General features: G+C 36.1%; 1 protein-coding gene across 1 annotated transcript; it reads left to right on the forward strand.

Moving 5' to 3' along the window:
• LOC106000729 (olfactory receptor 7E24-like) lies at window positions 1-930 on the forward strand. The gene has a single exon (XM_013036007.1). It carries the CDS (start codon window positions 1-3, stop codon window positions 928-930), a length of 930 nt encoding a protein of 309 aa, XP_012891461.1.
• Window positions 931-17,365: the final 16,435 nt, after the last annotated feature.

Below are 17,365 nucleotides of genomic sequence, written 5' to 3' on the forward strand. Positions count from 1 at the left end.
ATGGAGTCACAGAACTTAACAAGCATCTTGGAATTTCTCCTCCTGGGACTGACAGAGGATCCAGAACTACAGCCTATCCTCTTGGCCCTGTTCCTATCAATGTACCTGATCACCGTGCTCGGAAATCTGCTCATCATCCTGGCCGTCAGCTCTGACCCCCATCTTCACACCCCCATGTACTTCTTCCTCTCCAACCTCTCCTTGGCTGACATTGGGTTCAACAGCAGCACTGTCCTCAAGATGCTGGTGAACCTCAGGACTCATAGCAAATCCATCAGCTATGCTGGCTGCCTAATGCAAGTGGCCTTTTTTGTAATGTTCTGTTGCTTGGACAGTCTGCTCTTGGCAGTGATGGCCTATGATCGCTTGGTGGCCATCTGTCACCCTCTCCACTACTCAATCATCATGAGTCCCCGCCTCTGTGGTATGTTGGTCCTTCTGTCATTGTTCCTCAGTCTTTTGGACTCTGTGCTACACTGCTTGATGGTGTCACAAGTTACCTTCTGTACAAATGTAGAAATTCCCAATTTCTTCTGTGAGCCTCCTCAACTAGTTAAGCTTGCCTGTGATTATACTTCCACCAAAAATATATTCATCTTTCTCTTTGCTGCAGTCTTTGGTGGTCTTCCAGTCTTGGGGATCCTGTACTCTTATGCTCGCATTGTATCTTCTATTCTTGGAGTCCCATCAGCCAGTGGGAAATATAAAGCCTTCTCCACCTGTGGCTCTCACCTCTCAGTTGTGTGCTTGTTTTATGGGACAGCCCTGGGTGCGTACTGCAGTTCAGTTTTTTCAGATGCTCCAAGGAAAGTGATGGTGGCCTCCGTAGTGTACACCACAGTCACCCCCATGCTGAACCCCTTTGTCTACAGTTTAAGGAACAGGGACATCAAGAGCGCCCTCCGTAGACTGGTGAGAGTGGCAGCCTAATACATAACACACACACACACACACACACACACACACGGGTCATGTTGTTTGGGTTTGGATTCAGGAAAGTCTGCAAAACCAAGCCTTAGATTTGGAAGGACACTTGTGAGTTTTGGTGATGATGATGATGTTCCATGTGTGAGCCTTGCTTCATTGTAGAACTTTTGTAGTTTGGATCTTAAATGTTTTCTGAAGTCTAACATGTTGAATGTTTGATCTATAATCTATAGTTCTATGCAGAGGTGGTGGAAGTTTTTGGAGATGGGGCCTTATGAGAGGACGTTAGGTCATTAGTGGAGTAACTTTAAAGAAAACATAGTAAACCCTGTGTCTTTCTCTTTCTACCTGTGCTTTCTTGTCATTTGTCAACATGGTGTTACCATCATCTTTGTTTCCTCTTCTTTCTTTCTTCCTTTCTTCTTTCCTTCCTTCCTGTCCTTGCTTATTTTTCTCTTTCCTTCTTTCTTTCCTTTCTTTTTTTTCTTCCCCGCTTGGGTTGTCTTTGAACTGTAATCCTCCAGATTTCACCCTTGTAAGCAGCTATGGTTACAAGCTGAGCCACCAGTCTTCAACCAAAGTTCTTTCTCTTCAAGACATTTCTTCACAGAACACTTCCTTCCTGTTCTTTATGCTATTTATTTTTCTTTTCCTTTCCCTAATTTCCCTTTTCTGATTTGTCCATTCAGCCTTTTGTCATCCTTTCAGTAGTGAGCAGTGACCATCACCATTTATTTACTTATTTCCTTCTGCCCCTAAGTTGGTGGTGTGTTTGCTTTTTTCCCATTGATGATTCTATGTTGCTGTTTTTGGTTAGAACTTTCATCTTTCAACTATTACCAATCAAATGCAGAGCAATGACTGCATAAATGTAATTAGTATGCTTTTCTCTTTTCTTGATCAATACCTCAATAAATGATCACTTGGTGAATCAAGGTGTTTTGTGAACTTGTGAGACTGAAGATTGCCAAATGTGCTCAAAAAGCAAAGGTCATTGTCGTGATATCTCTTTCTCAGTTTACCACTCAAGTACAGATTATGATAACCTATTTTCAGTTACTGTGTGGCTATACTTTTGTCTGTGGATTGCACGAATCATGAATAAATTTAGCATTATGCTTTTTTCATTTTCCAAAGAAAACAAAAGACCATGTCAACTCTTTATCTTTCTTCATTTCTCTTCTTTTCTATATGTTATTTATTGTAAAAATACTGTAAATTACATGAGTAACACAATGAATACTTTCCTATCAAGTACAGTTGCCTCCTCCTTTGTTTTTCCCCTACCATCATTTCCCTCTCCACCTTCCGAACTACTCTCTCCCTCCCCCCATTAGTTATAAAGTTCATTTTCAACATAGTGTTTTGTACATCTCATTGCTACAATGGGTCAACCTGTATCTCTCTTCAAGCATTTTGTTTTTTCCGTTCCCTCCCCAAAGTAGAAAAGTGTATATACAAGATGCAGTACACCAGAATCAAATACAGTGAAAACAGGGGCTATACCATGGGGGAAGAACATACAAAAGAATCAACAAAATCACATAGTAAATAAGTACCATATTTTCTTGGTCTTTTCATCGATTAAGGGACATCTGGGTTGGTTCAATATCTTAGCTATGGTAAATAATGCTGCGATAAACATCGTTGTGCTGGAAACTGTTCTGAAGAGAAAATAAGAATATCCAATAGACACATGAAGAAATGCTCAACTTCTCTAGCCATAAAAGAAATGCAAATCAAAACAACATTCAGATTCTACCTCACCCCAGTTAAAATCGCTATAGATATCTAATAACAACAGATGCTGGAGGGGATGTGGCCAAAAGGGTACCAACTCTTCTGCATTGTTGGTGGGAATGTATATTTGTTCAATCACTTTGGAAAGCAGTTTGAAAGTTTCTCAAAAGTCTCCACATAGAGGTCCCCTATGACTCAGCAATCCCACTTTTGGGCATTTATTCAAATGATCACAAATAAGAACCTTTGGCATATAGGAATAGCAATGCCAAGAGGAATGCTTATAGCTATGAACATGTACATTAAAAATCAGGGAGAGCATAAGGCACTAGTGTCTCCCCCTGTAGCCCTAGCTAATCAAAAAAGTGAGAATTGAGTGTCACAGTTTGAAGCCACCCTGAGCAGGAAAGCCCATAAGACTCTTATCTCTAATTGACACAAAACCAGGAAAGGGAGCTGAGGCTCAAGTGGTAAAACACTAGCCTTGAGAGGAAAAAAAGCTAAAGGATAGCATGCAGACCCTGAGTTCATGCCCCAGGACTAGCACACAAAAATTTATAGAGACAGCTCAACTAACTATTCTAATGACATACCACAAATGCTTAGAAAAACAAGTATAAGTAAAACCCAAAGTGAGTAGGTCAAAAGAAATAATGATGCTTAAGGCAGAAATGAATAAAATGTAAACCAAAACAATACAAAAAATCAACAAAACAAAAAAAAATTTTTCCTAAGAAAAGATAAACCCTGCTGGGCATCAGTGGCTCATGCCTGTAATCCTAGCTACTCAGGAGGATAAGATCTGAGGATTGTGGTTCAAAGCCAGCCCAGGCAGGAAAGGCTGTGATATCTAATACACCACTCAGAAAACTGGAAGTGGTGCTGTGGCTCAAGTGGTAGAGTGCTCCCCTTGAGCTGAAGAGGTGAGGGATAGAGCCCAGGCCCAGAGTTCAAGCTCCATGACTGACAAAAAAATAAAATAAACCCTTAAATAAATTTATCAAAAGAAGGAGAAGATCTACATTAATAAAATTAGAGATTTGAGCTCCCAGGTGTTCCATTGGTCATTTGGAGCTGGGCTATAGTGGTTCATACCTATAATCCTAGCTACTCAGGAGTCTGAGATCTGAGGATCAGGGTTCAAAACCATCTCAGGAAGGAAATTCTTAAGACTCTTATCTCCAATTAACCAGTAAAAAATCCACACATGGAACTGTGTTTTGAGCAAAAAAAAAAAAATCAGGAATATCACCTGGCCCTGAATTTAAGCCCTAAAAAGTATTGGCAGTGACCAAGGTATGTAGTCAAACAAAATGTTCACTGGCAAGGTACATATATATATATAATATAGCGGGAGGATTGAAGATTTCAGTCAGCATGGGAAAAGACATGTCTCCAAAAATCAAAACAAAAGAAATGGGAGCCGGAGCATAACTCAGGTGGTAGAACGCTCCCCTGGCATGTATGAAGCCCTGTGTTTATGTATGAAGCCCATTATTTAAAAATAATCTCATACATTAATACTTCTGCTGATTTTTTTTAGATTTACCCACTACTTCACCTACAATATCTGAATTTAGACAAACTAGTTTGGAAAAGAAGTAAATTGTAAAGAATGAAAATAATGTAATTTTAAAATATTTTCATTGTTATTATAAAGGTGATTGCAAAAGGGTTACAGTAACTAAGTGAGGTAAAGATTACATTTCTTCCATTTCTTTCCCAATCTTTCCCTCCTGTTCCACAGGCTGTTACTTGAATTTTTTTTTAAGTATCGGTACTACTTGGCACTTGAAATTGTCTCTAAAGATCTCTCAAAAGAAAGATGGCTTCCCCCCAAAAAATTATTTTTTTCTGGAATTTGCTTCTTGTTTTTTTTGTCTTATTTTGTTTGTTTGTTTTGTAGGTCATGGGGCCTGAGCTTTGGGTTTGGGTGCTGTACCTCAGCTCTTCAGCTCAAATCTAGCACTCTACTACTTGAGCCATAGTGCCACTTCTAGCTTTTTCTGCTTATGTGGTTAGATTCCCAGGGGCTCGTGCATGTAAGGGAAGCACTCTAATACTGAGCCACCTTACCAGCCCTGGCTTCTTGTTGAAAAATCAACCTTTCCTTGGGTAGACTTTTTGTGATCTTGGGGACAATTTTTCTTTTCCTTTGAGAAAATAAATCTATGCAGTTGTTTAAATCTTCGGTTACTCTGTTGAGTTTTTGCCACGTTGATCTATCTAGTGGGGATAGAGGTGTGTTAAAGTCCCCAACAATTAACGTCTTTGGATCTAAGTAAGATTTGAGGGAAAGTAGTGTTTCTTGGATAAATTTGGGCGCTCCATTGTTTGGCGAATAGATATTTAGAATTGTAATATTCTCCTGAAGGAAAGATCCCTTAATTAGCATGTAGCAACTTTCTTTATCTCTTCTCACTAATTTTAATTTGAAGTCTATCTTATCTGATATTAGGATTGCAACTCCTGCTGTTGATGGGGGCCATTTGCTTGGTAGATTTTGTTCCAGCCTTTCACTTTCAAAATGTGTTTGTTTTCATGGGCAAGGTGTGACTCGAAGGCAGCAGATAGAAGGATCTTGCTTTATAATCCAACTAGATAGTCTATGTCACCTAATTGGAGAGTTAAGTCCATTAATGTTGAAAGATAGGACTGAGAGGTGTTTGGTAGTTCCTGCCATTTTATCCACCTTCTTGGGGGTTGCGAAAACTGGGTTCTTCCTATGGTTCTTGGATTCTCAATTTGGGTGTGGTTTCTTGGCCTTCATTGTGGTTTTGTTGGTTTTCTACGTGTAGGACATCTTTAAGTATCTTTTGTAGGGCTGGTTTGGTGGAGATATATTGTTTCAGTTTTTCTTTACTATGGAAGGTTTTTATTTGACCTTTGGTTAAGGAGAGCTTAGCTGGGTATAGTATTCTTGGTTGATAGTTGTTTGTCATTACGGCATGGCATACATCATTCCAGGCTCTTCTTGCTTTAATTGTCTCTGCTGAGAAATCTGAGGTGATTCTAATTGGTTTCCCTAAAGAAACATATGTCCCATGGTTTCCCTTATTTGCAATAACTAGTATATGTCTGAGACAAGTGGAAAAGGTCAGATAAGTTGATGTTAGGTGAAATGAACCCCAAGATAAGGTTTCAAATGTTCTTTCTTGCAATTGTTTCTAACATATTTATAGGATGATTTCTTTGTTGCTTTGTATGTCCTTCCCCCACGGTATAAAGGTGATGAGAAGAAACTTTATTCTGGGCATCACATATTTGGTGCCTTTTGTCTCTCATCCTCTGTTTCTCATGACACTGGTTTTCCAAATCAAATCTGATACCAGCTCACAATGTGATAGGATGAACTCATATTTTATTCTTTCAGCCTAGCATTTTCCTTCCTTCCTTCATTCTTTTTTTCTTTCTTCCTCCTTCTCTCCCTTCTTTTCTTCCTTATTTCCTTTCTTCTTTTCTTTCTTCCTTCCCCTGATTAAAAATCATCCATCCCTCTTTGTCAACTCAAAAATTCCTATTTCAGAGAAGGCTATCCTAAATACTTTCACAAAATAAATTGTTCATCCATAATATTTTTAACTCATTAACATTTCCAGAAATTCATAATATTCACCATTTTGCTAACATTTGGACATATATATATATATATATGGAGAGAGATCTAAGATAAATAGAAAGATAGATAAATAGATAGATATCAATCTGCTGTTAATGTTTCTAGGATTATAAGGATTTCAGAAAATGTTTATAGCAGGGTGCTGATGGCTCCAACTTGTAATCTTAGTTTGTTCAAGAGTCTTGAGATCCAGAGGATCAGAGTTCAAAAGCAGCTCATGCAAAAAATAAAATAAAATATATGTACAAGACTTCATCTTCAAAATAACCAGTATAAAGCTGTGTTGGAAGTAGTGTGGAAAAATGATAAGAAGGGCCATGTGAGCAAGCAAACATAGTGATCAGAAGGCAACTGTGTTCAAATGAACAAAAAAGATTATGTAGTATTTTAATATTTGTAATCAAATCATCCATGGTGTATTTGGGACATTAATTCTCCTGATTTTCATGCAATATGTCCTGACACAAGTGCATGGGTATAATTCACCCATTGCATGATTTTAATTTTAATAGGAACATTCAATTATTTCCTAGCCTGCAGGCATTGCCTTCTCGGAATAATTCAACTGGCAGGAATTTTGTTCAAAAAGCAGCCATAAGCATCTTTGTTAGTTATAAGAACTCGATCAAGTTAAAAGAGGTGGACCTCTTGTTTCATTTATCTTGATCGGAATGTCATCTTTGTAGTTACATTTAAGAGGGCTGTTGGGAGAAGTGATAATTCACTCAGGAAAATTAGTTATATTACAATGGAGGCTCATAGTGATGGCATGTCAATTTAGCACCACAGGAAAGACGATAGAACAACTACATACATGAGAACATGTAATTTCATTTTCCAATCTTACCAACTTACAAGTCCTACATGATTGGCAATGTATACTCATCCAAAAGAGTGCATATGATTTTCTCAAGATCACAGAGGTGGCATATTTGTGCACCAAAATTATATTAAAAGAAACCTGACTGAAGAACTCCACTTTCAAATCACAGCTTTCCACTGTGCTTTTTTAGACAAAATAATTGCCCTCAGAATGAGGCATTTAATAATGACAATCAGTGTTGAATAATGACAACTGCCACTTACTGAGATTCTACAAAACACAAGTATTTTAAATTAGTGTATATTAATTGTACCAATGGGTTTCTGTAAGACAGTTCCAGAGTACTTTGATCAAATTCACCTGCTTCATTACATTTATGATCTCTACCCTCTCATCCCAATTTTTAACCAGTGGATTTCATTATGATATACTCATATATTTATGCACACAAAGCGTAATTTAATCATGCCTATGCTTCAGTGCTCTATCCTTTCACTCACTCTCCTCCCTCTGATTACCCTTAGACTGGCTTCATTTTACATTTATGCACAATTATCATTTTCATTTTGTGTCTAGATTTCACATAGGCATGAAAGCATACAATAGTTGACATTTTCCAGCTTGGCTTATTTTATTAAATATCTTTGATTCTGTTTATTTTCTTACAAAGTAATTTCAGTTTTTATGTGAAACAATATTTTTTTGTGTATGTGCATATATATTATATATTTTTAAATTTTATTTTATCCACGCATCAGTGGTTAGACAGCTGGATTAACTGCATAGTTTGACTGTTACAGTAGAAAGTCACAGGTATTTAAAAAATAATCGACAAGAAATCATAATATGACAGGTGTTGGTGGCTCATCCATATAATTCTAGCTACTCAAGAGGCAGAGATCTGAGGATACAGTTAGATGCCTGGCCAGGAAGCAGTGTCTGTGAGACTCTTATATGTAATAAACCACCAAAAAAAAGCTGGAAGTAGAGCTGTGGAATCTAGTGGTAGAGTGTTAGACTTGAGCAAAAACTTAGGGACATGGCCCAGGCCCTAAATTCAAGCCTGAGGACACACAAGTACACACACACACACACACACACACACACACACACACAGAGTTTGAAGAAAGCTCAGTGGAATCTAATATTTCATAGAGTAAAGAAATATGATACTTTCTCCCTAAGATTACTGCAATAGACACAAAGCAAAGTACTTTCTTGCTCTTCTTTTCGCCTTCTTATTCCATCATATTTATTGGAAATAAGAGGATTTACCTTGACATGTTATCTCCTCCACATTCTGTGTCCAGGACACTGACTTGAGTTTTTATTGCTTTGATTTCCATTTCTCTGTTAAGTAGTGATTGATGAAACTAGAGAATTGCAAGTAAAGGCAACTAGGACATATTTCAAGTCTTTACTCTCTCAAAGATTGAAACATTCTCTTACACATTTATTTAAAAACTATATTTACACTCACATACACATTCCACACTTCAAAAATTGAATCCCCTCCTTTAAGATAGAATGGCCAGGACATAGGAAGAAGGGAAAATTGTTGTTGTTTTTCTGGTGAAGTTATTTCCACATAGGAAGCTATGACATGCATTTATTTTTCCCCCAGGAGACACTCTTTCTTTGGTTTGATTTAAAAGTCATGAGATGTTCCCAAAGGATTACAAGGACATCAGGAACCTTCTAGAAGGATACAGATCCATTCCAAATCTCTCTGTCACAACTATCATTTGAGGAATCTTTTAAGGTTCTATCTGTTTCTTGTCAACAGCAACAAATTCCATGTTGCTTGAATTTACTTTTAATTACACATTGAAATTGGACTTGTTTGCCACACACAAGGAAATATTTTGAGAAATACAAGGATGGTGGAATAGTTAAAACTAATCAATAGGCATTATTTTGTATGGGTATAATTTTATCATGATAATCTTGAATAACCACTATGAATAATTTGTAATTATACTATATCATAATTAACCATATTCCCCACACTGCTCCAGTCATTTCTTAAGCATCTTTCTTCAACATAAATGCATAAATATTTCCTTATCACCTCCTCAAGCCTTCCTGGCCCTTGTAACCTATAAATCTGATGTATTTGTTACCTATAAATCTGATATATTTCAACATTTTACACTGCATGCAGTGGTGAGATGATGTGTTATTTAAATTTTCTATGCCTGGATTCTTTCAGTTAATATGACGTTCTCCAAATTCCTATATGGGTTTATAAGTAACCAATATGTTTGTTTTCCCTAAATATTTTTACATTGTGTGTGTTTGGGGAGAAGATATATATATATATATATATTTTTTTCCTTGATGAAAAATTATGTGTGTGCATGCGTGTGTGTGTGTGTGTGTGTGTGTGTGTGTGTGTGTGTTTGTGTGTGTGTGACTGTGTGCCAGTCCTAGGGCTTGAACTCAGGACCTCAGGACTGTTCCTGAGATTTCTTTTTTGCTCATGGCTAGCACTCTACCACTTGGGCCACAACTCTACTTGCAGCTTTTTGGTGGTTCATTAGAGATAAAAGTCTCATATACTTTCCTGCCCCATCTGGCTTTAAACCATGATCCTCCTATCTTTGCCTCTGGAGTAGCTGGGATTACACATGTGAGCTACCAGCACTCAACTCAACTTGGCTTTTATCAGTCTGCCCTGGTCTAATAGCAGTATACACTCAATAACTTTCACTGAGGAAGACAAGGTCTCAATGAGAGATTTTTGGAAGACAGAAAAGATGTATCTAGGCTAAATGTTGCACATGCACTTTACAGATTCATCATGATGCTCTTGGAGCACTGAATCTTTCAAAGGAAAATCCCAGGTATTCTCTCTACACTCTGCATCCTTCCAACACAACATCAAACACTATTTCAATTAGATAACCACTCATTTAACATATTATGTATATACATGTATATGTATATATGTGTGTATACACATATACATGTATCTGTGGTGTATATATGTTTACATTCATATATAGCATACATATATGCATGCATGCATGTATGTCTAGTATGTATGTGTGTATATATAGTGTGTGCATGTGTGTTTGTGCTTGAATTCAGATTATGAGTGCTGTCTCCTAGCTATTTTTGCTTCATACTTTTTTAAATCATTTTTAAGAAGTTGTACAGAGGATTTTCCACTTAACCAAAAAGTTTATGAATACAATGCATCTCAATCAATGCTACCCCCTTCCAACATTCTCACCCTGTCAGCTTTTTTTACTCAAGGTTGTTGTACTACCACTTGAGTCACAGCTCCACTTCCAGCTTTTGATGGTTAATTGGAACTAAGACTCTCATGGACTTTGCTGCTTGGGCTGGCTTCAAATTTTAGATCTTCAGATCGCAGCCCCCTGAATAGCTAATATTTAGGCATGAGCCCCTGGGACCTGCCTATATTTGATTGTATTTTTAGTGGTTGTCCTTTCAAAACTGCTTAGCTTTTGATCCCATCCCACCTTTCCCTTTAAGGAGCTTACACCACCACTTGTGACTTCTCTTTTTAAAATCCTTATTCCATTTCATTTTCATTAATTTTACTGTGTACATGGTTTGTGCAATGTACATTGTTGTACAAACGATGTACACAGTATAATTAAATGAAACCTCATGATATTCATTAAAAATGAAACTCATACCCCTACACTTTCATTTTGGTATGACCTCATTGTTTTGGAGAGTTTATATAATCACGATATTTTGATTTCCACATTGCTATCTGTCTCTGTCTCTGTCTCTCTCTCTGTCTGTCTCTCTGTCTGTCTCTCTCCTCAACCTAACTAAAATACAGTCTTTCTCCTTTATATCTCAGGGAAAATGAATGATCTTACTAAGTTCAAATCCTTCACTGTAACAATAAAGGGAAAAAATCATTAGACAAATAAAATTTTGCCTCTTACCAAAATTTTCTTTGAGGAGATGAAACTCACACAGCTTTGTCTTCTACCCTAAGGGAGAGGACTGCTTACATACTAATGAGGACAAAACAATTTCTTGAATGCAATGCTCCCATATTTGAATAATTCCCAAAGGTCTTAGAAACTTTAAATAAGTTCCCAGAATCACCCAGGCAAACCACCAGGGAGCTCCTGGATACAGAGGTGAATATTTTCCTGACTGGAAGTTCTCCCTGTATCATATAGGGAAAAGCCATGGTAGGTAGAAAAAACCAGGCCCAGAAGGAGTTTCCCATGATGCAATATGAAAGTGAGATTTGCTGTTGATGCCAGGATTAATTGGGTAATGATAGAACAGAAGGAGATGATTGGAAGGGAAATCTTTGTCAAATTGAAGCACTAGGGACACAAAGAGAACAATGTTGCTCCAAGTGTTGTCTGCAAATCTGCAGGATTACATGGACTGAAAGCTTCTTAACTTTCATATACTTGGCTTCCAGCCCACAGCTACTAAATCATTTATTTAGTGATCTCACCCAGACATTTGCCTTTAATAAGCAATTTTCCCCCTACGTGGTTAACACTTGGAAACAACTGTCTTAAAGGATTACTTACAAGTATTTTAAGGGATTAGTTAGGGCTGTGTGTTGAGAGAAATCAGGGTTTTCTACCTCCAAAAGCCTACAAACACATCCAGAAAAATCACAATATGTTGATTTTTTTAGTTCATATTTCCCCCATATTTTTATCTCAAACATTTATTTCTGAAGTTTTCTTATACATGTATTTTTGGAATATGTTATATTCTCCATTGACTCTTGAAATGTTCTTGGTCATAATTCTTCACATGTTTTTAAACCATCATTTTTAGTGCCTCAGTTCAACATGATTGTTTCATTGTAAAAATTGACTTTATTTATGTCTTTACATTTTTCTAGTTTGGGAGTGTGTGTGGCATTCACACATACAGATCTACACAGCATGTTTGAAGCAGGTGCATAATTTATTAAACTCATTTTGGATTCTAGTGGACTTTGTTTCATGTATTTATATGGTCAGTTAATATAAATAGGTAGTTATAATTGGATCATAATTTAACTTGCCAGAAGCAGTATGAATGACTCCCTCACGGAATCTTGTTTCAACATATTGACAAAAATGACTTTAATCTTTTCCTCAGCTTGAACAAACTTTATTTTTTGAACCTCCTGTCTGTCTCACTTCGTTGTTCTTAAAGATAATTGTAATCAGCATCTATAAAATCTTTTTGCCTGAAATGCTAGGCATGAAACCCAGGATAGGGAACATTCCATGGTATTTAACATGTATTTGATATCTGGATATTGTGGGTATTTGAAATTCCTTAGATGTATCAAAATATCCCATTGTACGCTATAAATATGTATAAATGTTGTGTGTCAGCAGTTTTAAGGGAAAACAACTCATATATAGGTGATATATATGCATATATACATACATATACATATACATATATATGTCATACAATAGACAACAGGCATATTAAAATGTTCAGTATCACTAATATCTGAGTAATGCTCTGCTATCTGTGCAATACACTGGTATATTTGAATAATTCACTAATATCTAGGTAATTCATTAATATCTGGGTAATGCACTAATATACTTGAATAATTCACTAACACCTGGGTACTGCATTAATATACCTGAATAATTCAATAATACTTGTGCAATGCATTAATCAATTGTATCTAGTAATGGATTAATGCCTGGGTACTGCTCTAATTAATATCTAGTTAATTCACTAATGTTTGGGCAGTGCACACTACAATGTAATACATTAAATCCACAATAAAATGCTACTTTGTTAGGATAAAGACAAACACTAGGTATTGTGGTCAGGCCATAGGTGAAAGAGACCATTTGCATGTTTTTGGCAGAAATGTCCATTTGTGCAGCTATTGTGGAAAGTCATATGATAACAATATGTGTCCACTATGTCCCTTATGTCAATTATGTTGATCCACATGTCTCTCCCAATTATACTGGCAGCATGACTCACAGCCTAACAGATAAATAAAAGATACCATATATACCCAATGGAATACCACATACCTTAACAAAAGAAGAACCTTCTGTATTTGCTACCACATGAATTTAATTGGAGCACATCATGTTAAAAGAAGAGAGCTGGGGGTGTGGCTTAGTGGTAGAGAGCTTGACTAGCATGCATGAAGCCCTGGGTTTGATTCCTCAATACCACATGCACAGAAAAAGCTCGAAGTGGGGACTGTGCTACCTTTTAGCAAAAGAAGCTCAGGGACACTGTCTAGACCCTGAGTTCAAGCCCCAAGACTGGCAAAAATAAAATAAAAATAAAAGTAAATGAAAGAAGGGAGAGAGGCACAGAAAAAAGAAACACTGCAGGAATTCAATAATGTAATCACAAAATCTCCTTCCCATTGACTCACAAGAAAATAAATAGCAGCTACTACAGTCCATAGAATAGTATTAGGCAAATATCCAAAAAAAGGACATAGAAGCTTTGTTAGACAGGATGAATCAAACTTCAAGAGATCTTTCAAACAATTTTTAGTTAATAAGAGTAAATTATAACTGAAAAATGCAGAGATCCCATAAGTAGGGTGGGATGAATGGTTTTATTGCATACATCTGGTAGGGGGGCAAATAGTGAAGATGTAAATAGTCACCACAAAAAGATTAAATCATGTTTATCATTATTATTATTATTATTTACAAGTCACTGTACAGAGGTATCAGTCTTTGAGAACAACACTTCTTGATCAATATCATCCATACAGACACAGGGAGCAACTCAAACAGCATTTTCATCCAGTCTCTAGGTAAAGAGATTCCGTCCTCACTGACATCTACCTCCCAGGGAGGAGGTCTGACTGCCACTACTTGTATCCATGACAGGATGTCTGCTTAGTATCACAGCCAGGAATTACAGAAGGGGTAGAGAGGCAAGAATTTAGAAGAGAATTCTTGTCTCTATTCTGAAATACCCATACTTTGTGTGTGTGTATGTGTGTGTGTGTGTGTATGTGTGTGTGCACATGCATGTCCGTGTGTGTACATCCTCCCCTATAGAGACCACACTTTAGTTAATATGTTCATATTATGTATATGGCCTTGTATATGTTTAAATATATATCTATATATATGATCTCAATCTAACTTCCACTTATGAGAGATAAGAGAAACCTTTTGTCTATCTGAGGCTGAGTTGCTTCACTTAACAAATATTTTGTAGTTCCATCTATATCTCTGCAAATGATGTCATATTCTTCCTGAGGGTAAGATATATATATATAATAGTAACACATTATATATTTCATATTACATGATATAAATTATATATAATTGTATATTTGATATGATAATATGATATAATATGATATAAGACAATTATATATAATAATGTGCAATATAATTAACATTATATAAATATTATATGTTAATATTTCACATTACATATTAATATAAAATAGCAATGTACAAAATATATAATAATATTTATATTCATATAGTAATATGTAAATTGCATGTCAACATGATCATATATTAATATAAATTTCATACTAATATATAAATATACATTACTATTTATGTAATAACATGTTATATATTAATACATGTGTTATAACATGTCTTACATAATATATAGTATATAACTATTTTATACTTCATAATTTATATTATTAAAAGATATGTTTTATATTATATCATATTATATTAGTAATATTACATATAACATAATAATATAATATAATATATAACACATGCATTCTATGATGTTAGTAATATTATATAAAATATAATACATAATACATTATAATATATTACATGTGCAATATATTATATTATGTTAACATATAATGTATATATTAATATAAAATACATTATGCATATATATATTATATATAATATTATTGTTAGTATATAATAAGAATATTATACATTACTATATACATATAAATTATATTATTATATTATATTGTATTATACTATACATATGATCGAATGTAACACAATATGCAACAATGTAATTATATTTAATAACTAATAATATAATTTGTAATAATTATAAAACAATATATACAAACATTATATATACATATATACCTACAAAATAAAGGGTTCATGATAATGCTGGAAGGCATAGAATATCAACAGCACACAAATCAGTTTTTGACAATTTCTGTTAGCACTAAATCGCACACACACACCTGTGTATATATGTATAGACATACCTATATGTATATATTGTATATATATGTATATATGTGTATATGTTCATTATTATTTTTTTTTGTCGGTCGTGGGGCTTGAACTCTGGGCCTGGGCGCTGTCCCTCAGCTCTTCAGCTCAAGGCGAGCATTCTACCACTTGAGCTACAGCGCCACTTCCTATATGTGTATATGTATGTCTATATACATACACATAAAAGACTTAAATACATCTGTGTCAGGCAGCCCACATATTTACATGTTTCTGCTGTGGGTTTGCACACACACAATAATTTGGGGGATCATGGTAGAAATGAAAGAGATTTCAGCTGATAATAGATCAACAGATAAGTTTATTCTAGGAGAATTTTATTTCTCCTTCAGTCATAAAGGATAGTTTTAGTACTTAGTTAGTGTCTTCTACATTGGTAGATTTTTTTTTCCATTCTATACCCTCTTTAATTTCAAGATTTTTGGGTAGAAATCTGCTACTGTTCTGATGCATTTGCTCTCTCCCTCGTAGGTGGCAATATTCTTTACTTAGTTTCTGCACTTCATGTTTTAAGCAATTTTCCTTGGGGAGATCCTGTACTGACCTTGTCTGGAGTCCTAACAGATTTTTTAACTGGGTGTGCATCTCTTGCTCAAGTGGTGCCTTATAATTTCCCTTAATTGTAATAGCTTACAATCTATCTACTTCTAGGATTTTTTTTTTTTTTTTTGCCATTCCTGGGGGCTTGATCTCAGAGCCTGGTGGTGCTGTCTCTGAGCTTTTTCTCTCAATGCTAGCACTCTACTACTTTGAGCCACAGCTTCACTTCTGGCTCTTTGGTGGTTAATTGGCAATAAGCATCTCACACACCTTCTTGCCTGGGCTGCCTTTGAACCTTGATCCTCAGATCTCAGCCTCCTGCGTAGCTAGTATAACAGTGATGAGACACTATTAACAGCAACTGGAGTCTTGTAAAATTCAAGCAAAGAGGCTGAGTAAATGAAATTTTTCTTGGATGAAGACATTGACAGTTGTACAAAATGTGGCTAATTAATGTCATTAAATTATGCACCTTAGACATGGAAGCTATGTGCATATGATCATATAAAATGATATTACTTTAATGTACTCCAAGAAATGGAAACAAGGTTTTATATTTTACTTTTTTGTATTTGCTTCTTTTTCCTTTTTGTTGCTGTTTTTGATTTCTGTACTTTTTGTCTTCTATGTAAGTTTCTCTCTTTTGGGAAGGGGAATGGGAAACACAGAAATGTTAGGATCACTATGTTAAATATGAAATATACAACTTGCAGGGGAAGTGGGTGAGGAAGGAAAGGCGAGGAAGAAATGAGGGAAGAGATAACACTGTTCAAAAGGAAATGTTCCCGGGCGCTGGTGGCTCACGCCTGTAATCGTAGCTACTCAGGAAGCTGAGATCTGAGGACCTTGGTTCAAAGCCAGCCTGGGCAAGAAAGTCCGTGAAACTCTCCAATAAACCACCAGAAAACCGGAAGTGGCGCTGTGGCTCAAGTGGTAGAGTGCTCCCTTTGAGCTGAAGAGCTGAGGGACAGGCTCAGGCCCAGAGTTCAAGACCCACGACTGACCAAAAAAAAAAAAGGAAATGTACCAATTACCTGACTTAAGTAACTATAACTCCTCTGTATGTCACCTTTACAATAAAAAAGAAATGATGGCAATGATAGATGAATTTTAGTAAACATGGGCTTTAAAATCTCTAAAAGGAAGAAATAAAGAAAATTAATTGTATATTTGACTTGATTCCTGGCTACTCAAAAAGTCATTTTTTTTTGTGATTACTCATTGTCTGTTCTGTTCCTTCCTCCAGTAATACAGCCTTAGAAAGTGGGATCTTAGGGCTAGGAAGAGGACTCAATGGTAGAGTGTTTGTCTTGCATGCATGAGGCCCTGGGTTGATTCCTCAGCACCATATAAAGAGAAAAAGCTGGAAGGGGCGCTGTGCCTCAAGTGTTAGAGCGCTAGCCTTGAGCTGAAGAGCTGAGGGACAGAGCCCAGACCCAGAGTTCAGGCTCCATGGCGGAAGGAAGGAAAGAAGGAAGGAAGGAAGGAAGGAAGGAAGGAAGG

Source organism: Dipodomys ordii, unplaced genomic scaffold, assembly GCF_000151885.1.
Source record: "Dipodomys ordii isolate 6190 unplaced genomic scaffold, Dord_2.0 Scaffold235, whole genome shotgun sequence".
Lineage (NCBI taxonomy): Eukaryota > Metazoa > Chordata > Mammalia > Rodentia > Heteromyidae > Dipodomys > Dipodomys ordii.

Bases quoted from the DNA above. Each gene is read 5' to 3' on its own strand.
- LOC106000729 (XM_013036007.1), top strand. From the start codon at position 1: ATGGAGTCACAGAACTTAACAAGCATCTTGGAATTTCTCCTCCTGGGA.